Here is a 23,353-nt window from a genome sequence, read left to right on the forward strand (position 1 = left end):
GCACCCGCCCTCTGCACGTCATAGACAACGCGGCTTCTGTCCCGCCTCTGAGGGTGCTGGGCTCTCCCTGTGACAGGTTTCTCTGTCCAGTTTGTGAAACTTAGTTTTTCTTGTTTCTTTTCAAAAGTAATTTTCCTATCTCCCCCCTCCGGTGGGAAGATGCCGTCTCCCCGGGAGCTGTGACTCCTGACCTGTGGGTCCGGGGGCACCTCGCAGCCCCCCAGCTGGGGTTGTGGCTTAGCTCCCCTGGGGGACAGTTGTGCACACACCGTGTTGTCAAGGTTATGGCTCGTGGGCTTCACGCAGTCACCCTCCGGGCTGCAGCGCACGTACCTGGGTGACCCGGGGTCCCCGTCTTTGCATAGAAACGCCTGAGCAGCTCCGGCTGATCCGCCCTGGTAAGTTACTAGTGTGATCGGCGTGTTCAGAACACCTGGGAGATAAAGCGCAGGGGACACGTCAGCCCTCATGGGGAATTTGGGGGGTCAAGGTGCCTTGGCAAAAAACTTCCCTGGAAATATCACTATCATCTTTGAACGCTTTACTAGGAAGCAAGACAGAAGAAAAACCCAAGGGCTGGTGGGGGTGGCGGGACTGGCAGCAGGTGTCAGCAACACCAGGCCTGGCCAACGAGCCTCTGCCTGGCCTGGCCTCTGTCAACACCCGCCCTGCACGCCCATTCCATTCCACCCAACTCTCCACTCTACAGGGCAGGCGAACTGAGGCCAGGGTGCCAAGCGGGCAAAGGCAAGTTTACGGTGCCGTCGGGACTCCCGCCCTGCCCAAGGTCTCACCTGTTCCCACTGCCCTCTCCCTGCCCGCCCCCCCCCCCACCCAGGCTGTTCTAGAACAGCCAGGAGAGGCCCTGGCTGTCTCAGCTGTCACAGCGCAGTGCACCCCAGGAGCTCAGGGGGAGACCAGTGAGTCCCACAGACCGAGTCATCAACCTGGACAGCGCGGGCCCTTAGAAGGGAAGAAATGCCTGAACCTTTCTTCTTGAAACCTTTCCAGGCCTTGAGCTATAAAAAGAACTGAACTAACGTTCATGTAAAGCCACATCGCTTCTATTTTCTTCATCCACACGGCATAAAAGTTCTGTCGAATCCAGCCCGGCAAATGCCACCCTCTCAGCCACAGTGTGGGTGAGCCCCACACTGGCCTGAGGTCAGGTGAGCAGGAAGGGCAGGGCAACTTCTGGGAAAATGAGCGTCTAAAAATACCCACGTGCCCGCCCGCTGTCAGGTGGGAGCGGCTGCCGGCTGCTGGCACGGTGGGCTGGGCTGGCCAGCTTCCTTCCTGACCACACGGTAGCCTGCGTGTCCTCCTCCTCCTCTCCCTGGCTGATGCACCCCCTTCTCCACAACATCTCTGTGCGGAGTGTCCCAGGGCGCAACCCCCCGTCCCCTGGGTGGCTCACCCAGAGTCTTGGCCGTCAAGGCCATCGACGTGCTGTTCCCTTGCTGGTCTCTCTTTCCAGCCCGGGCTGTTCCCCCAAACGTGACTCATGGAACTAACTGCTTCACTTCCCCGTGCGCATCTCACACGAGGCAGCCTCAGACCTGCTCCCTTTGGCTATTTCAAATGAACACTCGGCACCCGCTAAACACTGACTCCCATCCCCCGCACCCCTCTCCCTGGCGACCCCCACTTCTGTCCCTACGATTTCACTTACTCTAGGGACCAGATACAAGCGGAGATGTGTTTGTTCCTTGGTGACACTTATTTCACCTAAGTCTGCTGTCTTCAAGCTTCCTTCGTGAGGAGCAGATGTCAGAATGGCCCGTTAGGTTGAAAAGTGTTTCCCTGCATGCCAGAGCCCCCACATCCCCCCACCCGGGGCATCTGGTCACTTCCTTCTTGTGCTCTTGGCTCCAGCAGCATTACTCCCATGAGCCGCAGACATCTGCGCAAGCCCCTGCTTTCAGTTCTTTTGGGCAAATACCTAGAAGTGGAATTGCTGAATCACATTGCATTTCCTATTTTTCTTTTTTGAGGCACTGCTATCCCGCCGCGGCCCTCCCATTATGCATCCCCAGCAAGGTCAGCCCATGCTCCTGATTTATCCTCTGAGCCTCCTCCACCGAGGTCGTCCCTGCCCCAGTTCATGGCAACTCTACCCCCCGGCTGTGCCCATCCAGGCCAGCCCCCAGTTCTCCCGTCACATCCCTACATCCAAGCCACTTGGAAAACATGCAAAATCTAGACTGAGCTGGCCTCAAATCTCCACCTGACCATTCACCTGACTGGAGTCCCCTGGAGCCAACCTGCAGAAAAGACCTGGGTGCCTGCGGTTGATCCGGGAGGTGATTCAGGAGGCAGGGGACAGGGAGAGTGAGGCTGGGGGGTGGAAACGCCCACAGAGGGTGGGCACATTGTCACTGCTCGAGGAATCGGCCTCAGCCCCACCAGGAAGCAGGGCACTAGCTCACCTCTCTCGGTGACATTCCCACCACCCTCTGCCCACGAAGGTCCCTTTGGGGGAAATGGAGCGCGCAATGTCATCTCATTGCTCACCGTGCTCAAGGGCCTCTTCAACAAGCTTCTCGTACAAACTCAAGGCTCTTCGGTCAACAACCATGGAGACCTCCTTCTCCAAGGCCTGCAGGAAGGCGGCCAGGGCAAAGGCTCCAGGTGGCCCATCGGTCTCTTCCGGAGGCTCGTGCTTGAAATGTGTGGGGAAGCCGGTGGTGATGAGCACGGAGCGGGCGTGGGACAGTGAGAGAGAGGCCCTCAGCAGCTCGTCTTTACAGAGGAGGTGCCCGATCCCCCGGTTGCCTAAATCAGTCAACAGAAATAGAATCAAAATAAGTAGAGACTCAGGCAAACAGTAGTTTGGGTTTTTGTTTTAGATGTGGATTTGAGGGATGGGGCAGAGATGGCTAATTGTTCACCAGAATGCATTCCTTCTCCCAACTCCAGCCCCCACCCAGGAGTAAGCAGAGTTACACACCTGCTCAGGTGTGGTTATGGGACTAGGGTGAGGGGAAGGGTGAGTGGAATGCTGCCAGCCACCTGCAGGCCCTGCTGTCCACCCTCAACCTCCTTGAAGACTGGGCTACTGACGCTAGCGCCCCCTGGTGGTCCCAGGATGGATGGCCAAGCTCCCGGTCCCTGAGTGAGTGGGTGGTTTGGTTTTCCTTTCTGTTGAAAACAGGTGGAAAAGACCCACCTGGACAAGTGAGTGAGAGAGGGCGGCACTTTGGGGAACAAAACATCTAATAAAAAATGTTATTAGTTATAACATTTTAACAAACCCTAAACAGCATAGGGGAATACAGAAGGAGAAAGGTAAAGAGGAATGCTTTAGTTGAGGACTCTCCAAAAGAAGACCCGAAGGTGAAGGCTTGGGGACAAGCCTTTCAGCAGAAACTGAGAGCACAGAACATAAGTCAGAAGATGGAGGCAGTTGTATGGGAAAGGCAGGAAAGCCAAGAAAAGATAGGAAGGGGGGTGTGAGGGAGCAAGTTAATCCAAGAAAACTGGGTCTCCGCCTTGTAGGAGTCTTCTAAGAAACCATGTGCACACACCTCAGGACTGTCCTGTGGGTACCGGGTACTGGGCATTTATGCATCGGCTCTCGTCCCCTGCCTGGTGAAGGTGGCCAGCTCTCTGGCTCTCCCAGGCTGTGCTCTGGTGGACGGGACTCTGCAGATGCGAGAATGTCTGCAGGTGGAGCGGCGGAGACACCAGAGCCCAAGGTGGGGGCTGTTGTACTGGGAATCAGCCTCTGCAGCTCAGGAGAAGCCAGGGGCGTGTTGGGGCACCCACAGCATCTGATGTCCAGCTGCATGGCTGCTCCCTGATTCTCTTCATGTACAGTGTGTCCATGCTCAGGTCACCTCAGAGCAAAGGTTCATGCGGAGTCAGGATGTGACAGACCCACAGCCCAGCTATGGCTGAGACGAGAGTGGGCCTAAAGGGCAGGACAGGAGGCCAGCTTGCATTTGCAGAGCAGGAAGGAGCTCCAGACTTAGAATCTAGAGACCTGTGTTCAAGCCCAGCAGTCGTGAGACTTGGTCTGGCTCCTGACAGATCTGCACCTCAGATTTCCTACACAGAACCTGGGTGGCCCAGTGGAGGGAGGCTGTGGGTCAGGACCCGACCACCTGCTAGTGGGGGTGGAGACCAGAGTCCTTGTCTGGGGCGACTCGTACCATAGATTTATAATCTAAGGGAGCCAGCAATGACCTCTGGGAATTTATCCTAATGGAGAGACCAAGGCACAGGCACAGCTGTGGCCGGATTTCACTGCAGCATTGTTTACAGCATCAAATGAGGGGATGTCAACAGAAAGGCAGGTCGCTTGTAAAATGGAGTTCTTTGCAAGCACTAATGTCAAGGGCTAATGACATGAAAAGATATTCACAATATATTGAAAAATGAAGCAAGTGACCTAAAAGAGTATCACAGTAGGATAGGTGACAGAGAGAGGACAGGTTATGATGGGTGACTGTCAGTTGCCAGAGGGAGACAGATGACAGGTAGATGGTCAGGTGATAACAGGTGCTTCATCTGCAGGCTCAAAGCAGAAGGAGGGGACATTACAGGCAAACAGCACCTGTTCATACTTGTTAATTACAGTTGGTTGGCATAGGATTCTGGTAATGTCCATCGCTTCTTGCCAATCTTTTTGGTGCTTCTAGTGGAGATGAATTACTGTTGATTAAGGGAGAAGCATAGCAATGCTTTTACAGAAAAATAATAGGAATATCACCTATTTTCCTAGGATGTGGTGGGCGCCAACAGAGAGGAGGAGGAGAGAACTTTGATAACCTTAAAGCTGCCGATACTTTTATCACTAGTGCAAACATCGTCATCATCCTCATCACCCTGCCTCCCTTCTCTCTCCGGGTGTGCAAAGCCAGCCAGCACCCCTCAAAAGCGCACTGTGCTCGTGCCCAGAGGGCACTTTGGGGCAGCGCACCAAAGTGACCCTCGTATCTGCGTATGTAATGAAGCGGGACTCAAAAGCCAGTGCTGTTCTTGGGGTGAAATGTGTCCCTTAATACATGCCACTGGCACCTCTGGGCAGGTGTGGCTGCCCTCCCCTCAGTCTCATGCTTCGAGTCTGGACACAAGCATGGAAGAGGGAGGGGCACGTTCTCCCACATTTAATTCAGCAGTGGGTGCTCTGTGTCTGCAGTAAATTTTCTTCAAGTTACTTTTTTTAAGAAAAGATTTATTTATGCACACAGATCTGGGTACAAGCCAGAGGTACAGAGGGGGTGAGAGGCTTCACCAGAGACAGAGTGGGGGGCAGGACAGGGAGATGGAGGAAGTACACTGCTGAGGGGAGCAGCGGGCGGGTCAGGAGAGGTCTGCGGTGCCCTGTGGGTCAGCTCCGGGGCTGGGGCTTGAACTTGCACTGTAGTGGCTGCACCAGCTTGCAGAGCCGTGTCCTAACCTGCTGCGCCACCAGGGAGGGCCTCGAGTTACTTTTTAACCTAACCTAATGGCAGCGTTACTAGCTCACCCTCACCATCCTTGCGCTGAGTGGGAGAGTCAGCCCGGGGGAGACTGGGAGGGGAGAGGATCGCAGATAGTTTTGAGCCTGCCGGGAGACCTATTCCCATACAGACGTGGCTTCTGCCTGGAGGGAGGCGAGTCTGAGAAGGCGGGTGTCTGTCCCAATGCACTGTGTGTTTGTGAGTAAAGGAAAATTGAATCTCTGCAGACTGAATGAATGACCGGACAGCTTCACGTACAAAACAAGCATGAAGTGTGTTTGCAGAAGTTCTGCTGCTACAGACTCCCATGTCCTTAGGGGACGACCTTTGCCCCCAGGCCCAGGGGCGAGAGCACACCTTCTTCAGGCTGGTCTGGGGGCTGATTTGGGCTGGCCGGTCGCCATCAGCCTGTCTGGGTCCCGGGAGTCTGGCCTCGCCCTCTGCTCTCCCACCACCATCACCCAGGAATCTGCATGGGAGGCGCTCGGGGTGGGGCCGAGGGGCAGCAGGAAGCCACATCTGCCTTCTCCAGGCACACAAGCCACGAGGGCATCCTAGGCCCTGGCCTAGAACCACAGCGCACAAGAAGGTGCAGAAGCCGAATGGGCCTGAGCAGGCGAGGCCAGAACACCCGCCCAGCCCAGGCAGCGGTGGACATTTCGCCCGCGAGTCCAGTGTACCCAGCGCTCACCGGCCGTGGGCCCGTGAGTGCTCACGGGTTCAGGCTCTGCTGATGTCCGCTGAGTATGTGGAGCTGGGCGAGCTCCCTGACCCCTGTGTCGCATCGCTGTTTAGCCAGGTCAGTGGCAGATGCCTCCGTGGGTCTTCGGGAGAATTTAACCAGATGAAATGTGTGCTCGTGGGCTTAGCACGCTGCTGACCGACAACGAAGCTAGATTTATGCTAACTGTAAAACTCAACTGGAGTTATTCTTATCACCTATCACGAGCCTGGCAGGGCGGTATGGCTGATCCTCCTGTTACACTGACTGACATGAAAACTTTGGGGGTGAAGGAGCAACTGTGCCTCTGTACCCCAATTCTCTTCAGAGCCAGCAAGTGGGCAGCATTTGCCATGCACAACAGCGCCCTCTGCTGTCCTCTGCTAGGACTGAAGCGCAAAGCCTTCAACCAGCGGTCAGCAAATCTCATTGAAACGGGCTGGCTCCTGCGAACCCTATCCTGCCCTGCCCCGGGTTCAGGGGGGCTGTGCTTTCTGAGAGGCAAGGCACAATTTACATGTCAGCCTCGGGGTCCTGGGCCGGCCCCCGTATCATCCAAGGAGCAGCAATCCTGTCCCCCAACCCAGCCAGCGGACTGGTACCCAAAAATCTGTTCCACACCCAACCCCAGGGCAAAGGCACGAAAGGGGGCCGGGGAGGGGCTTCACACAATAATGGGGAACTTTTTAAATTCCGGCAGTTGATGACCTAAGACCCAGACTCCCTTTTTTCCTTCCACTACTAGCCCAATCCGGTTCAGGTGGCCGCATGCCTAGCTAATAAGCTCACCTCCCCCTCACACGACTAGTGCTGAAAATTTGGAAAACAAACAAATAAACGAAACAAAAATCACCTCTAATCCCATCTGTGGCTCACCACCATCAGTATTTTAAACAGTAAAAATAAGTCATACTGTAGATTAACTTGCGAGCTGCCTTTTCCACTGTGCATCACACCAGTGAGAAGTTTCTCTAGCTATTCAGAAATTTCTCTAACTATCAAGGTGTGGATGCTCTGTGCCTTACCTGGGTCTATGCCAATTATAGCTTCCAGTTCGCGGATCTTCCGAATGGCTGGTGCTGAGGCGATGCTGTAGTGCAAAGGATCTTGGGAAATGAGGTGAACCTCTGGAAATCCCTCTGGGGTGAGCTCGCTGGCCTCCTTAGCCTTCAGGTCTGTCATAACCGCACAGCCTGGTGCGCTAGTAAACGCCAGTGGGGTCTCTGAAACACAACAGGAGGGACTGAGTCCGGCCACTTCGTGAAACCCAGGCCACTTGACTCACCTGCTGCAGCCACAGCTGCAGTTAGGGCTCTCGCATGTCGGCGGAGTTCATCCCACGGATATCAGAATGGGCGCGCTGAACTTGGGAGGCACCCAGCCGCCTGGCTTTGCTTTAGTAAGTGTTTGATTTGCTAACAAATAGGTCTCTGAACATAGCTTCTATTTTTCGCATCGCAATTACAATTTGCTTCAGTTTATGCTAATTTTGTTCTTCAAATAATTCTTTCCTACTTGTTTCCAGGCAATGTGAGGCTCTAGGCTTTGGTTAGAAACACACTTGACTTTGAGATGTGATTTTACCCTCCTTCAACCCATTTCTTCAATACTAAAGCGGTGATAGCAACTCATGGAGTTGTCAAAACTTAATTGGAAATGCACATGAAATGTCTGGCAAGGTGCCTGGCCCAGACTGAGCCCTCCACCAACGACGGCTGGCATCAGGGAGTCAGGGCTCTGCCTCGCTCGCTCCTCGGTCCCTGGCCCTGAGTTTGACTACTTAGCAGACAGACTCTGCGCCTCCTGCTTCCTCCAGAGTCAGCATCGTGGACACGCCACGCCCCTCGCTGGAGCGCCTAGAAGTGGGACCCCAGCTTACCCGTCAGCAGCCCACACGGCGCCTTGCACACAGTAGGTGCTTGAGAAATGGAGGCACAAATCAAGCAGATGACAATGCCTTGGACTTCACGGGAAACAGTCACATTTCTCAGATACACAGAAAGCCAGAGGCACACCTCCGGCGGGAGCCTAAGCCTTCTAACTGAACTTTGATGTCGAAGGCGGAGAACTGAGGACCGTGGCGCCTTGGTCATCATTGTCTTTCTGCGTTTGGATAGAACCTACCAGTGCACACTGTAAAGTCGCCTCAAAACAGAATGTGACATGGGCGCCTCACAGGCGGGCGGGCCCCTCAGCTGGGAAATGAGCAGTAAGTCATCTGTGGCTAATGTAAGTTTACCGGTCGGAGGTTGAGCCTGATGTTTTTCAAGCAGAAAGACTCAAGGGTGTCCCTGGCTTGCCAAGTCAAAACTAAAGCGCTGGAGGGCTGTGGTGCCCTCGGGGGTGGGACCTCTGCAGGTGTTATCCTGAAGGCAGGTGAGGCCTGAGACCAGCCCTCTGGGGGATGCTTGCTGCACTGGTGTGGATGTGTATATACACGCCTGGCACATAGTGGGGACCCAAAACTTTTATGTTAAAGGCTTGCAAAAAACCCCATGGATCTGGGTGTTTACGCCCCATCTTCCTGTTAGAGATAACTTGTCCCTATCAGGAGGCCCTGCTGATAGCTAAGCTCCTAGAGTGATTTCAAAGTAAACCAAAGGAACGCCAGATTCTATCTTTTACAGTGCAAATGTGGCTAATGTCTACTGGAAATGGGCTGCAACCATCATTTTTAATGTTTTCGTCCCACCCTCACCTTACTGTGAGCTGACTAGGGAGCTCGCCTGTGTCTCTTCATTGTAATATCACACAAGGCCTTTGAAAAAGGTGGAGAATCTTGCCTTCAAAAGCTTGCAAGTATGATGTGAAAGGGTTTGGTTAGTTGGGTTATCTGACTATACCTTTGCTGTCAAAGTTATACCAGTCTCCAAAATGCCTCAAAAAGGCAAGTTTGGCTAGAATGAATGGGCTGTGAGGTCTTGCAGGCAGAAATGTGTTTAACCAAGATGTATTTGACCTGAAGGACAAGCTGGCCTGATGTGGAGACCGGGTCCTGGAATGAAAAGAAGCAAGCCAGAGGGCTCTTCACTGCGGGTTGCAGGCCGACGGCTCATTTTGTGACTTGGTTTCTTAAATCATCGCACCTGAAAGTCATGCTTTCCAGTGCCCTGCCAGGTCAGAGACCAGTGAGCTGACTAGGGAGCTCGCCTGTGTCTCTCCATTGTAATATCATACAAGGCCTTTGAAAAAGGTGGAGAATCTTGCCTTCAAAAGCTTGCAAATATGGTGTGAAAGGTTAGTTGGGTTATCTGACTACACCTTTGCTGTCAAAGTTACACCAGTCTCCAAAATGCCTCAAAAAGGCAAGTTTGGCTAGAATGAATGGGCTGTGAGGTCAGGCCAGGTCAGAGAAAGTGCCCCCCAAGCCCGGACGTACTGCAGCTGCTGACAGCTTCGAGACTGGTCAGTTGCGACGGCCAGAACACTGGGACGTCCCCGGGCTGACACACCACCGGATCTCCATAGTCAGGTCTGGAGAGATCTTTGATTCCCAACAGTTCTGCAGACAGAAAGAGAAAGTGAATTCCGTGGGGGTCTTGGGCCGGCAGTTGCCTCCAGGTAAAAGTGCCGAGAAGGCTATACTTCTTTCCCCAAGGGGATTGCAGTCACAGGATTGTGGTGAGGGGTGATGGGGACCGAGGGGGGAGGCGACTAGGAATAGAAGCTGTAGTGCGCTCTGAGGCGTGCGGGCTCAGAGCATGGACTCTCACCCTGTTGGGGTGACGGGCATCTGGGTCACTCAATCCAGCACTTTCTTTGCATGGAAACATTGGCTAAGAAGCCAGCACCTGTGAGTTTATCTAGGTACAGACTGTTCTACAACACAGACCCACACTGTCACTGACCATCCTCGGCCAGACTGCAGAGATGGACACCCACCCCCCTACAGGGAAGACACCCCAGAAGACACTCTGCTTCGGGTGGGCCTGCCATTGTCTTTCTGTGAGGACGGTGGCATGTGTTGGCTGTGTTTTTACAAAATGCCAGGTTCTGTCTGACCCCACTTGTCACATGGTCGAGTGAGCTCAGCTATACTCAGCTCCAGCCCCCACCGGGGCCCAAGCCAACGCTCTCATCTCATCCTCTTTGCCCTTCTCAGACAGAGTGAATATGCTGGGGCCCCTGCCCAAATAGGCCCCCAAGCGGCAGGCTAGGTTGGAGGTTGCGCTGGGCTCAGACCTCTGGGCAAACAGCCCTGCTACCCCCTGCCACCAGCTTCACCAACCCAGGCTCACAGAAACAACAGGTGTGGCTGGATATTCCTTCAGCGGCAGCTGCTTTCAGCCCGAGGGGTGTCTGCAAACACAGCCTTAATAATGCTGTGGAGTTGACCTTGCCCAGGGCCCCCTGGGGGCCCCCGGGTGAGGTGAGCACCCCGGGCGGAGCTCAGGAAACATAGCAAGTTCCCGTCTTCTCAAGCCAAAGCCCCAGCGCCGCTCAGGACACTGACCTGGGTCGCCCACGTGAATGGGAGCTCCTTGCACAGAGCAACTGGACTGCACCAGCCTTTCCAGCTTGTCCTTGGGAACGGGCCTCATTGTGACCACCAGGGGGCAGCCAAAGCCAGCAGTGGAGGCGCAAGGCACTGTCGTCTGGCGAGAAGCCAAGGGGGAAATGCAGAACAGAATTAGCACAGATCCAAGCCTGAGCACCAAGGACGGCTGGCAGCAAGTGACTAGGAGGCTCAAGCAGTTTTTATGAAAACAGCGTCTGCTCTCAGGTGCGCGCTGGGGAGGTGAGGGAGTTTGCTGGTAACTCTTGGTGTTGCCTGCACTGGACATGGAGGGAGTGTCTGAATCTCAAGTTATGGAAGGAAAAATGTCATCCCTCCCCCCCCAAGCAATTTCATGGAGACTCTAAATTTTATAGACCTGGAGGTGAAGCGCCCTGGGAGAGGGAACTAAGGGAACAGGCTCCGGGGTCCCCTCTGCCTTGGGTGTCCACACGGGCTGGAGGCCAGACCTCACTCACCCTGCCTCAGGCCTCCAGCCTCCCCAGAAGATGCCCAGGGCGGCTTGCGTGACTCTCAATGGCTGTGTCCCCCTCCCTCCCCCCCCACCCATTGATGAGTTTCTGGTCCCTGCAGTGGGGCTTATGCAAGATTTAGGTGCTGGCCAGGAAGGCAACCCCCGGATGGTCTTGGCGGTTGCCTGAAGGGCTAGCTGTTAGTACCCAGGGGGGCGCAGGAGTGGCGTGGGGGACATGCCAGGGCCTTTCACTGGAGACAGGCCGTTCTCCCCATTCTGGAGCCTGTCAGACCCTCAGAGCTGCCAGCTGAATCCAAGATGGCTGCCTGGCCATTCCTCCCAGGAGCCTCCACACTGTTTGGCTGCTGCTGGGGACCGTGACGTGTAGGGAACAGGGCTCTGCTGAGCACTCCCTGGGCAGTGACAGCAATTGTGGCAAAGTACCATTTGGTCCTCACACCTCCATGATGGACTTTGGGCGGAGAGGATTTGAGGCTGAGTATTGGGTTGCAGGCAGCCTCTGGGGCTTGGGCAAATTCCCACATCTCTCTGGTTTCGGTTCTTCATTTAAAATGAAAGACTGTGGGGCCTCCCGGTGGCGCAGGGCTTAAAGCACAGCACTATGAAGCCGTCCACAGCCAAGGCAACACGAATTCAATCCCTGGCCAGGGAGCTGACCCACATGGCGCAGCAGACCTCGCCTGCCTCCCCACGCTCCCCTCAGCAGTGTGTTTCAGTAGATCTGCCTTTTCTGCTCCTCATTCTGTTTCTGGGGAATCCCCTCACCCCCCTACATGTCTGGCCTGCACCCCAGTTCTTGTATGCATAAATAAAGAAATCTTTAAAAAAAATTAAAGATTGCAAAACAGCTCTCACCTGCCACTGAAGACGGGGTGTTCCTGGCCAGACCCAGCCTGGATCCACTTCCCAACCCCCAACCTTGAACTAACCCTCCTGGGCCCATTTTCTCACAAGAAGTGGCACACGTAGTGGGAGCCCTGTGTCTCCTCGGGACCCCACACTTGGGCACATTTCAACAAATGTTCGGGAGCCCTGGACGAAGTGTCCAATCTCTGCAAGTCCTCTGTAAGTAAAGAGACCTGAAGCTGCTCCTGACACGGGCCCACATGGTGAATTCTCAAACTTTAAAGAAATGTTCTGGCAGGCGCCAGTGGAAGGAGGGACTCTAGGTCTCTCCCCTTGACCAGTGTGGCTGGAATAAAACTTCAGAGACAGCCCCAAACAACGGCAAGTCCAAAGAGGGGCTGGCCACACGGTGACCACGGGTGGCCACCTCCAGCCAAGAACGTGACTCAGCACTGCTGGCACAGCCATGACCCAGCAGCTGACGGTCCAGCGAGGCTCTGCTCAGATCCCTGGGCACTGACCCCCCAAGCACATTCTCCCCGGTGCCAGGAAGTTTGAGCCAGGGAGCATTTTCAGAAATCTTGCCGAGACTCCCTACAGAAGGAGCCAGACACATTCCAAATGGGTCTGGCTGACGCCACCACAAAGATCTGTGCAAAGGGGCTCCAGCAACACTCTCAAGGTCACGCTGGCTGCCCACGCCCGGTCCGGGGTGGGCAGGAGAGAGGCTGGTGGTGCCATTGTCCGGATGAGGAAACAAGCTCAGAGAGGCTAACTGCTTATCCCAGCTTGCACAGCCACGAAATGGCCAACAGGGGCCCAGGCCACTGCTCTCCCCACTGCAGAGGAAGACACGTCAATCGCATTTCCAGCTCAGTCTGCCCCGTGGATCGAGTCCCTACCTTGTAAGCACCTGCGTGGCCATGACCGGCTGGGTCTCTCCTGGGGAGCCCCGCCTTCTCCAAGACCCCTTCCAGGGAGTCACAGCAGCCCAGGCCAAAGACCACCATGTCCTTCAGCTGCTCAGACGTCTCCTCCAGGGACATGAGGCTGCCTGTGCAGGCACCAAACTCGTACTTCCGGAACTGGGGACAACCCGTCCTGGGGACAAGGGAAAGCTCAGACCCCATGTCAGCATGGCCCCTGGCGGCGCTTTGAAGGGCGTGGGAAGGCCCTTGGGAGTCTGAGCATTAGTCCTGGGACTAGGTGGCCACGCTGGGGGCGGGACAGTAGCGGGTGGAGGAGGGGTAGGGGAGGGAAGGAGACCAGTCACTGTGACCAGAGGCAGAGGAGGCAAATGGCAAGAGAGATGCAGCTCCTGGGGGCCCTATCGTGGAAGCAGAACCAGCAGGGCCGTCCAGCAGGGCCACAGAGGGGGCGTGTCATGTTTTTGAAGTCTGGGAGGGCAGACTCCATGTTAACATGTCTGCCGCTGGGCGCGGGAAATTCAAGCACTTTATCCTCGTCTTCCTCCTCTCAGGCAGGTCTCTGGCTTGGGTGCCCCGAAGGCAGTGCCCATGGGGTTTCTCTGAGGCTGGACTTTCCCACCGAGTCTAAAGGTTTTCCCCAGGGCTGGACGGAGCAGGGGTGGGGAGGGAGAGCAGACTGTGCCCCAGCAGAAGCCTGTGGTGACTGGCTGGGCAGAGAGCTCCTGCTGACCGACCCCCAGAGGCAGCACAGCCCAGCCTCTAGCAGCAGCCCCGGTAACCGATCTTTTACCTGGAGCCTGGGGCAGGCACTGTCCACGTGCCCGGCTGGCTTCGGCCCAGCAGGGGCAGAGGGCCACGGTTGGCCTGGCAGAAGCTCTCAAAGGCTGGAGCCAGAGACTTGTGCAGGATGACCACGCTGGCTGCTTGGAGACCTGGTTTGGTGGGAGAAGGAACAGGAGCGTAGCGAGGGTCTGTTGGCTGAGTCCTTTCATGTGTGAATTATTCTTTTATTTCTTATCTATTTTCTTATTAAAGAATTATTTACTTATGCATACAAGAGCTGGGGTACAGGCCAGAGGTGTGGGGGGTGTGGAGATTCACCAGATACAGAGCGGGGAGCAGAACAGGCAGATGACTGAAATACACTGCTGAGGGGAGCAGCAGGGAGGCAGGAGAGGCCTGCCGCACCATGAAGATCAGCTCCCTGGTGGGGGATGGAACTCGTGCTGCATTGGCTGCCAAGTTTCACAGTGCTGAGACTTAACCCCTTGTGCCACCAGGGAGGCCCTGTGCTTATTATTTTAATGTAGAGAAGGTTGGTGGATTACACTTCAAAAGAAAATCTAAAAAAAGGATGGGGAGCTTTGCCCACCATCTGATAAATACATATTTTTCGTGCTTGGTTTAACTAATTATAAACCATTTTTGATGCTTCTTCTGGGTTCAGGTTGGAAAAGTATAAAATTGTTTATTTTATATAATTTAGTTCAATATTTTAAAATTATGACCCAAAAAGTTCTAGTGATTGCACACCTAGATTACCTCTGAATCAAACTCCTTGTTCATCAAAATGGATCCTTTTAAGTAACCGCCGGATGAGAAAACGTGTTTCATGTATTTTGGTTGGAACTTGTGTGAGTAACACATTCCTTCCACCTCTAGAAATTTCAGGTTGAAATGCATAAAAGGGACTGTTCAAAAAGTTGAATGTGAATGGTGAAGGTGTCTGTGTTTGTAGAGCCTTTTCAGCTTAACCTTTGTTGCAGTCTAACACACAGAGAAATGTGTCACGGCGCACACATTACATGGGTTTCCAGAAAGAATGTGCCAGAAACAGCATCCAGATCAAGCAGAAATGGTGGGTGGTTTTAAACAGAGCGTTATCAGGACCCCACAAGCTCTTTCACCTCCACCCACAAGGGCAGTCACTGCCCTCACTCCTAACACCACAGGTTGCGTCTGTGTGGGCTCCTGAGGGGAGACCTGGGCGCCCCTGAGGAGTCACAGGCTCCCGCTACGTGCCATTTCTTGTGAGGAAAAGGGGCCCGAGCGGGTTAGTTCAAGCTTGGGGCTGGGCCCTTCTCCCGGCTGGGATTTCTCCTCCTCACTGAGGGCCCTGGCAGCCTGCGGAGCTTTGAGGGCCGGCCGAGCAGAGCTGTGTGGTGCTGGACCGGTGGGCCCAAGCGCCAGCCCCTCCTGGGAAGTGCCCAGAGCAAGCATCATCCTGCTCGTCCTCTCTGTTCCCCAAGCAGACGCCAGGAGCCTCAGAAATCCCTGCGGCGGATATTTTCGGGGAGTTCGTTGGCGTGTTTGTTTTGAAACATGAACACCACTCACCCCCAGCCACGCTGGACGTGTTTCTCATGTTGGATTTCTTCTGTAGAATCAAACTTCTCAGGGCAGATGGACGGCAGGCCCTCAGGTGCAGTGTGAAGGTCATCAGGCTGTCCTCGGATGGACCTCAGGGAAGCTGGGGAAGGGGAACAAGTTAGAGCCCTGAAGACACCCAGTCAGCACCAGGCACCAGCCTCTTCCAGAGTCCCCGGTCTTGCCCTTGGGCAGGCCAGGTGACAGGCAGCAGATTCTCTCCCCAGGCCGTCCGTCTCCACCCCAGGCCTTTCCATTGCTTAGAGCAGGTTCAGAATCTCCCGCCACTTGGAAGCAGCCAGCAGGCTCTCGCTGGCTGCCGGACCTCTTTGCCCCCTCAGTTCTTTGAGACACTGATTTTGACCAGATGTTCTAGGGGACTCTGCACCCCCCTTTCTCCCTCTCCTGGGGAAAGCCTGAGCGTCTAGGGGGTAGGGGCACACCTTAGGCCTCGTGCACAGGCCCACAGTCTGAAAACGCACAGTGCGTTCTGAAACTATTTAGGATCAGGTGAACAAAGGGTTAAAAGCCACGTGCAATGACAAACGAACCAGCAGACCAGGTTTTCTGTCTACACTTGACTTCTGTTATTCAGAATCAGGCCCCTGAAAAGTAGAGATTCTGCTACCCCCTCCCCCACTGCAGGCATTGTGCCCCACACAGATTTTGGGTGAATGAGTAAATGTTGTAGACTTTAAAATAGGAGATGGCCTCAGCCAGAAAGAAGAAGAAAAATACCGGATGGTTTTGCTCATAGCAGAAGTATAATGGACCAGGCGAGAAAATAACAAAAATAATGAACAGCCATATACCAGAGACATTTTGTGGGGGTGGAGTGGGGAATGGGATCAAAAATTGGGGGGAGGGGGGGCACAGGACTATGGTGATGGCACACAGGACTTAGTGATGGGAAACCCACGGGGATTACAACTGAGATAAAAAAAAATGTACAAAATGATGAAAAAAATGTACAAAATGATGAAAAAATAAACTATTATATTATTTAAAAAAACATATAGGAGATGGCCTCATACTCTGCTTCCAAGCAAAATCAAGGGTGTCCAGGGGTCCCAAATTGTTTAGCAGAAAGACCAGTGCTGCCCACTTGAAGTATCTGTGCTCACTGTGCCCAGGAAGGCAGAACAACCGCGTGCCAGCGAGACTGGAGATTTCCATTGGTGAAGGGTCCGGAGGGAATGCAGAGGAAGAGAAGGAGCAGGAGAGAGGGAGTTCAAGATACGAATGCCAGGTCAAAATCTGAAATCAGCCTTCCCTGGTAGGCAAACTGCCAGCCAGACAGGCAGTCAAATGCCCAAAGCAGAGTGGCCAGGAGAAGGAAAACAAGCAACCTCCTGGCAGGAAGCACAAGCAAGAAGCTGTGCAGGGCTCAACAGCCTGGGAGAGAAGAGAAAACCAAGTTCAAAGATTACCATTCAAGCTGGATCCACCTCAAGGTCAAGATGGCGGCTGCCATGGTCTCTCAAGACAGTAGGCTCATGCCGCCTGCCAGAGATGAAGCCAGAAAAGAGCCACAGTTGGGAGCTGGCTGAAAGGTCAAGGCTGGGGCCTCGCAGAGGCAGGAGTCCCCGCCCCCGGGGGCCAGGCTTGTACAGTCCCCAATAGGCTACTTGCGGCTCAGCTTGCCCTTTGGTGTCTGCTGTTCTGTTCCAGAAGTCAGGGGTGGAGGGGAGACGGAGCTCTCTGACAGCTCCAGGAAATCAGGGTGGAGGGAGACCTAGTTGTTGACTTAACGCTGACTCTTTAAACTCAAGAGGTTCCATGTGCCAGCAACATCTGAAGCTCAAGAGCCACATATGTTGGCCTCTGAGGCACAGCTCGTGTCTTCCTCTAAATGTACCATGTGCCTAGCTTAGTGCCAACACAGAAGTAGTTCGGAAGGTTTGTTGAGTGACTGACGGACAGCACAGGGGATGAAAGCAACACTTAAGGGCAGTGTCCAGAGTGAAGGTTCTGGACAAGCCTGATTTTCCATTATTTCTTTTCTCCTTAAAGAGAAGAACCCAACCAGTTTCCAAGCAAACAATGCATGTTTCAGCTCTAGCCTAGACAGAGAACCAAGTAAGCTCCATGGCCAATTTAATGAAAAAACAAAACGTGGAAAATCTGTAATAAACCACAGTTTTAAAGTATTGCCCTGGAAGGGGAGAGGTATATTTAAAACTGATAGCAAGTGTTTAAAGTAGATAACTTAGAATTATCCCCGTACTATGGAGTTGTAAAATTATATCTTTACCTTCTAGAAATAATAGATCTTCAGGGAAATGTTATTGGCAAATGAATTAAATTTGCTCTAAGATAAAAATAAATAAATCAATAAAACTGACAGCAAGAGCTGTATTAACCTCAGGAACAAAGTGGCCCCTGTAGGCAGAGGAGAGAACGGGCCCTTGGGGCTGGGGTGGAGGTGCTGGGAGGGCCGAGTGAGGTTGGAGTCTATCCCCTTGTTGAAGGCGCTGAGGCTTGAAGCAGCTGCTCTGGTGGTCAAGTCTGTGCCTGTCTGCAGGACTAGGAGTCCCTGGGCCTGGCAGTTCTGCTCTGGGCCAGGCAGCCAAGGCACCAGCTCGGGTCCTGGACGTCTGTAGTCCTAGGGTCACTGCAGAGGGCTTAGCACTTCAGCCAGCCACTCAGAAAAGACAGAAGAGAGAGCCATCCCATAACCGTGTGGGCACAGCAGCCAGACACCTCTGATGACTCACATGTGCAGGGGAGAATGGACTTGGCTCAAACTTGCTAACGTGAGAGACCCTCGAGCACTGTCAGCAACACCTCCCACTCCCAAACGCTCCCTAAGGCAGCAGGTCAAGCTGGGTGCTGTTTTTCAAGTGTATTATTGCCTAGAGACCCAAATCTGAATCTGAGAATGGTAACCCTTTTTCTTCCTGTTTATTTAAGGTTTTTTTTTTTTTTATAAGATTTATTTATTTATTCATACAGAACCGGGTACAGGCCAGAGATGCGGAGGGTGAGAGGATTCACCAGAGACAGAGCAGGGAGTGGAACAGGCAGACAGACAAGGTACACTGCTGAGGGGAGCAGAGGGCGGGTCAGGAGAGGTCTGCCGCGCCATGTGGATCTCCTCGGGGCAGGCGAGAATCGAATGCATGCGGAAATGGCTTAAGCCTCTTAGTGCTGTGCTTTAACCCGCTGCGCCACCAGGGAGGGCCCTATTTAAGGTTTTAATATAAATTTAAGTGAATCGAGATCCTTCCTGTAGTAATGCTGCTTTCTTGACCTAGAGAAAGGAGTAGCTAAACTCTTTCCCTGTGAAATGCATGCTGGGAGTGTGCCAGGTATCTGGATTCCTCCTCACCCCCACCCTGTGCATGCTGGGAGGGAACAAAGGTGACGAATGTCTCTTACAGCGTCCTCCACCCGAAGACGGACACGCGGAGCATGGAGTACAGACTCATGGACTCCCGCCAAAGGAGTGTCCTCACTATGCCAACGGGAGTATGCCTGCTGGCATAATAGATGATAGGAACTGCCACCATTTATGGGCACCTGCCGAGCACCAGGCACTGAGGGAGGCTGTTCACCTACAGGTAGCCATTGGTTCCTTACCACACGCCACAAAGAAGACATTGTTAATCCCACTAGAGGCCAGGCACTGGGAATCAAGGAAATTAAAGATGTTACTTCAGGCATGACAATTCCTTGCAAAAAGAAAAAGAAGCTATTTTAAATCCTATAATGATAGCCCTCCCTGGTGGCATAGTGGGTTAAGCACAACACTAAGATGAGTTCCATCCCTGCCCAGGAGGTGACCCACAAGGCACAGCAGACCTCTCCTGACCCGCCTGCCGCTCCCCTCAGCAGTGTACTTTGTCAGTCAGCCTGTTCTGCTCCCCACTCTGTCTCTGGTGAAGCCTCTCACCGTCCCTGCACCTCTGGCTGTACCCCAGTTCCGAATGCATAAATAAATACATCTTTTTAAAAAATCCATAATGAGTAAGCCCAATTCCAAAACCATTTAAATTCATGCTTGATCGATATCTACCTTTCTATCCCGGATTGATATCTACCTTTCTATCTCCGTATTTACATGTTCATCCATCCACCTGCCCAGCCATCCACCCATCTATCCGCCCACCCAGCCATCAGTCTTGCGCTATTAGTAGGAACCATATCCTCAGGGTATCTCAGGAATAGAGAGAACTTCCCTCTATTCTCACAGATGATTCTGGGGCCAGGATCTCCCTAGTCCATGTTTCTTTGGGGACTGAATCCTGAACCTCTCAGGATTTCCACCAGGGCTTCTGGTGAACTCTGCTGAGCGGCCCAGGCATGTCATTGCCCAGTGAGGGGTGACCAGCTGTGAGGTAAGATGGGACCCAATCCTCGAGCCTCGGTCAAGACCTAAGAGCTCAACTTTCTGCTTGCTGTACAGCCTCTCATTTCTCGTTAGAGCATAAGAAGCTATCAAACCACAAGTACCACTCCCTGGCATCAAATATGCTGGAGAGGCAGCCTGAGGCAAGCAGCTCTTTAACAGGAGCTAACACAGCCCAAGCCCCAGTACAGAAATAGCTCACCTGCGCCTGTCACAGGTGAATGAAATTCCACCATTAGACAGTCATTCCTCTGTGTTACCCAAGCTCTCCAGCTCTAGGACTGTATCTTCTGCGCATGCTCAGTGGGGTGAATGAGGTGCACCCACGGCCGCACTGTTCCCAATGGAGACGGTGGAGAGCAGCCCCTCCTGGCCCCATTCTGCCTCTACAGCGTCCTTTCTGCACTCTCTCTCCCCAACCTGGTGCTCTCTCCCAGCCTCTGGTACACAATGGGGTTCTGCTAAGCGATGAAGAGCGTGAACTCTTGCCAGACAACATGGATGGAGCCCAGGAGGCTGGTGCTAAGCAAAGTCGGAGGAGAAAGACAAGCTCACACGGGCTCACTTATGCGGAACAGAATGAACAAAACGAAGGGCCAGACAAAACCAAACCAGTAACAAACCTACAAGTCCGTCTCAGAAGAAGGTTCCCAGAGCGGGGAGTGTGGGTGGGCGCAGATGTGTGGGTCTCAGCGGACGGTGGTAGAGTACTAAGGGCGCCCTGATTGGTGGGTGTTGTGACATTTAAGAGGTGTGGTCCTACACCCCTAAATCATACCCAGCATCATAAGCCAATATTACTGCAATAAAAATCCATCTATCATCTCTCTCCTCACCCAAATATTGCATGGGAGCGCACTTAGAATTTTGTACTAAAAATGACGCCTTGTGTTTATTCATTAAATTCAGTGCACTAAAGTTTAAAACTCCAAACTTTCCAGTTTCCATAGCCCAGGCTCTCCTGGTCTTTAGCCTCAAGCTTCCTCCTCCCTTGCAACTCCATGCAGCCTGGCTCGCCCCGCTGGCCTGCCCCCCTCGCCCCCCACCTAAGGTTGCAGACCTCCCTCACACTATGCCATCATGCCCGCACTCTCTTCTCTCCCCTCCCGGCCTCTGAACTAACCCCACCGCCCTTCTCCTCCTCTGGGCACATTTCTGGGGTGCTGGGGACACAGGAAGATGGCTTGTGTGTGCTCTGAAATGCAGAGGTCTTAGTGTTTGGGACCAGGCCTCCTCCGCCGAATCGGCAGCCTTCCTACTCTTGCTAAACCACCACCACGCATCCGTGCCAGGCACAATCCACCACGTGCACACGCACACCCCAGGCATCAGGGCCCCGGCCCGGGATCGGGGCTAGGCCACCTGGATTCCAACCTGCCTCTACACGGGGCAGGGACCCCCTAACTTCCCTGCACCCCTCTTCTAATCAATAAACAGACACATATCAGCACGAACCTCACTGAGTTCTGAGAACATTTCCCTGAGGTTCACACTTAGCATCCAGGCTGCACTGCTGGTGCCAGCATCCAGCACCCAGTGAGCACAAATCCAGCGGCGAATCAGACTGAGCCCACGCACTGGGCTTGCCATGCTGGGGGCAGACATCAAAGCTTAATTACCATTGTGCCCGTCTCCTGGGGAGACAGAAAAGTGAGCAGGTAACTACATGGGCTCTGAGCCCTGGGGACAGCCTGTGAATTGGGGGCGAAGGAAGCCAGCTTCCTGTGCTGCTGGAGTGCATGATGCCAGGGAAGAGGCTGGGAGGGAGGCTGGAGGGGAGGTTGGGAGGGGAGGCTGGGAGGGGAGGCTGGGGGGGAGGCTGGAGGAGAGGCTGGGAGGAGAGGCTGGAGGGGAGGTTGGGAGGGGAGGCTGGGGGGAGGCTGAGAGGGGAGGCTAGAGGGGAGGCTAGAGGGGAGGCTGGAGGGGAGGTTGGGAGGGGAGGCTGGGGGGAGGCTGAGAGGGGAGGCTAGAGGGGAGGCTAGAGGGGAGGCTGGGGGGAGGCTGGGAGGAAGGTTGGTGGGGAGGTTGGAGGGGAGGCTGGTGGGGAGATTGGGCGGGGGGAAGGCTGGGAGGCTAAGCCAAAACTAACTCAGGAAGGAGTTTGGGTTTATCTCCAGAGGGAGAGGAAATCACAGCAGCAGAGTGACTGGGTAAGTCTCGCCTTTTGGGCAGATGCCTCTGGCTGCAGCTGGAGGGTACACTGTAGGGGAAGAGGGAAGCTGGCAGATAAGAGGGGACAGGCCCAAGGTATGGGCATCTAGGAGTCTCCCTCCCGCAAAAGAACTTTGTAGTGGAGAGGTTTCCTGCGCCCTGCTGATCTAGGGCAGGGAGTCTGCTCCAGGGAAGCGGTGACAGGGCTCTCTCTCCCTCCCTCTCTCTCTCTCTCTCTCTCTCTCACACACACACACACACACACACACACACACACGTGCAGAGTGGGAAGGGGGAGACAAGGGGAGGCTGCTGTTTTTTGAGTTCTGCCAGAGCAGGACTTTCGCTCTGTTTCCCTCCTTTTGTCTTCAACATCCACCATAGCCGTGGTGCTTGGAAGAGCTTGGCATCCGGTAACTGCGCTGTCGGGAGGATGGACAGAGCAAGGGGCAGGGCAGAGGCAACCTAGCGGAAGTACCAGGCGGCAGCGGAGAGATGGCGTGGCTCCTAGGCAGGGGGCGTCAAGGGAGAACGTGTGCTCATGAGGTCAGGGAGGGTGACCCCAAGAAACATCCACCAAGGCCAAGCATGACACCAGGCACCTTCTCCACAGCTCCTTCCTGAGACCACCCTCACTCACGGTGAACAGCTCACCGGCTCGGGAAGCAGCTTGGGCAAACCAGGACGTGATCTTGAGGGAGCCAAAAATAAGGCCGGACACTGTCCAGGTGGAGACGCGTCACGACCTGGACAAGGTCACGCTGGCCACGGAATCATGAAACTCCGTTCCGGGGCCTGCCGACATCCCCGATCACATCCCCGGAGCCTCGCCCTTGATATCGGACGAGCAGAATAAGTGGTTGAACAGACCTCGTCTCCACTTGTGAATTGTTGTGGTGGGAGTTGCTCGACGTTTGCCAAGAGAATTGCTGGTGGCAGGCTAAATACAACTGCAAGCGCGCAAAATAGATGTTGCGAGAGGAAGCAGGCACCGAGCGTGTAAACACGCCGCTAAGTGGGTTTGCATGACAGTAACAGAAACAAAAGAGTGGGGCCGGCTGGCGGCCATGGCGGGCGCTTGCATGGAGCCGGGTGGATCCAGGGGCTCCCAGGGTGCAGAGAGCAGAGCCAAAGACCGTCTCTTCACTTCCCCTTCCTAAACATTAGTCCTGCAGTCACTAGAGGGAGCAGGGAGGTGGGCGTCCGTTTGGGGGCAGCAAGCCATGGTGGACGACTGGAGGGGTCACATGACCCCCAGGAGGGTGGCCTGACCTGTGTTGTCACCGCCTGATGAAGGAGGGGTTCTCATGGGGGGTTGGGGGTCTGGCAGCCTGGCATGTGGTGCCACAGGGAAGGAGTGTGTGTGTGAGTGTGAGTGTGTGTGTGAGTGTGAGTGTGAGTGTGAGTGAGTGTGTGTGTGAGTGTGTGAGTGTGAGTGTGTGTGAGTGTGAGTGTGTGTGAGTGTGTGTGAGTGAGTGTGAGTGTGTGAGTGAGTGTGAGTGTGTGTGAGTGAGTGTGAGTGTGTGAGTGTGAGTGTGTGTGAGTGAGTG

General features: G+C 54.2%; 1 protein-coding gene across 2 annotated transcripts in view; it reads right to left on the reverse strand.

Annotated features, from left to right (window-relative positions):
- The window catches only part of LOC101632863 (chromosome unknown open reading frame, human C14orf159), a 56,173-nt gene that overhangs the window by 13,277 nt on the left and 19,543 nt on the right, over positions 1-23,353 (reverse strand). For both annotated transcript variants that reach the window (XM_004682043.2, XM_012724578.1), the window contains exons 2-9: positions 15,272-15,404; positions 13,725-13,866; positions 12,908-13,106; positions 10,622-10,763; positions 9,548-9,670; positions 7,194-7,391; positions 2,515-2,775; positions 334-433 (exon numbers count right to left, since the gene is read on the reverse strand). In XM_004682043.2, coding sequence (XP_004682100.1) covers positions 334-433; positions 2,515-2,775; positions 7,194-7,391; positions 9,548-9,670; positions 10,622-10,763; positions 12,908-13,106; positions 13,725-13,866; positions 15,272-15,374 — 1,268 coding nt within the window. In that variant the 5' untranslated portion in view covers positions 15,375-15,404. The remainder of the gene's footprint in view (positions 1-333; positions 434-2,514; positions 2,776-7,193; positions 7,392-9,547; positions 9,671-10,621; positions 10,764-12,907; positions 13,107-13,724; positions 13,867-15,271; positions 15,405-23,353) is intronic.

This window comes from Condylura cristata, unplaced genomic scaffold (genome assembly GCF_000260355.1).
Source record: "Condylura cristata isolate star-nosed mole 26May11 unplaced genomic scaffold, ConCri1.0 scaffold00013, whole genome shotgun sequence".
NCBI lineage: Eukaryota > Metazoa > Chordata > Mammalia > Eulipotyphla > Talpidae > Condylura > Condylura cristata.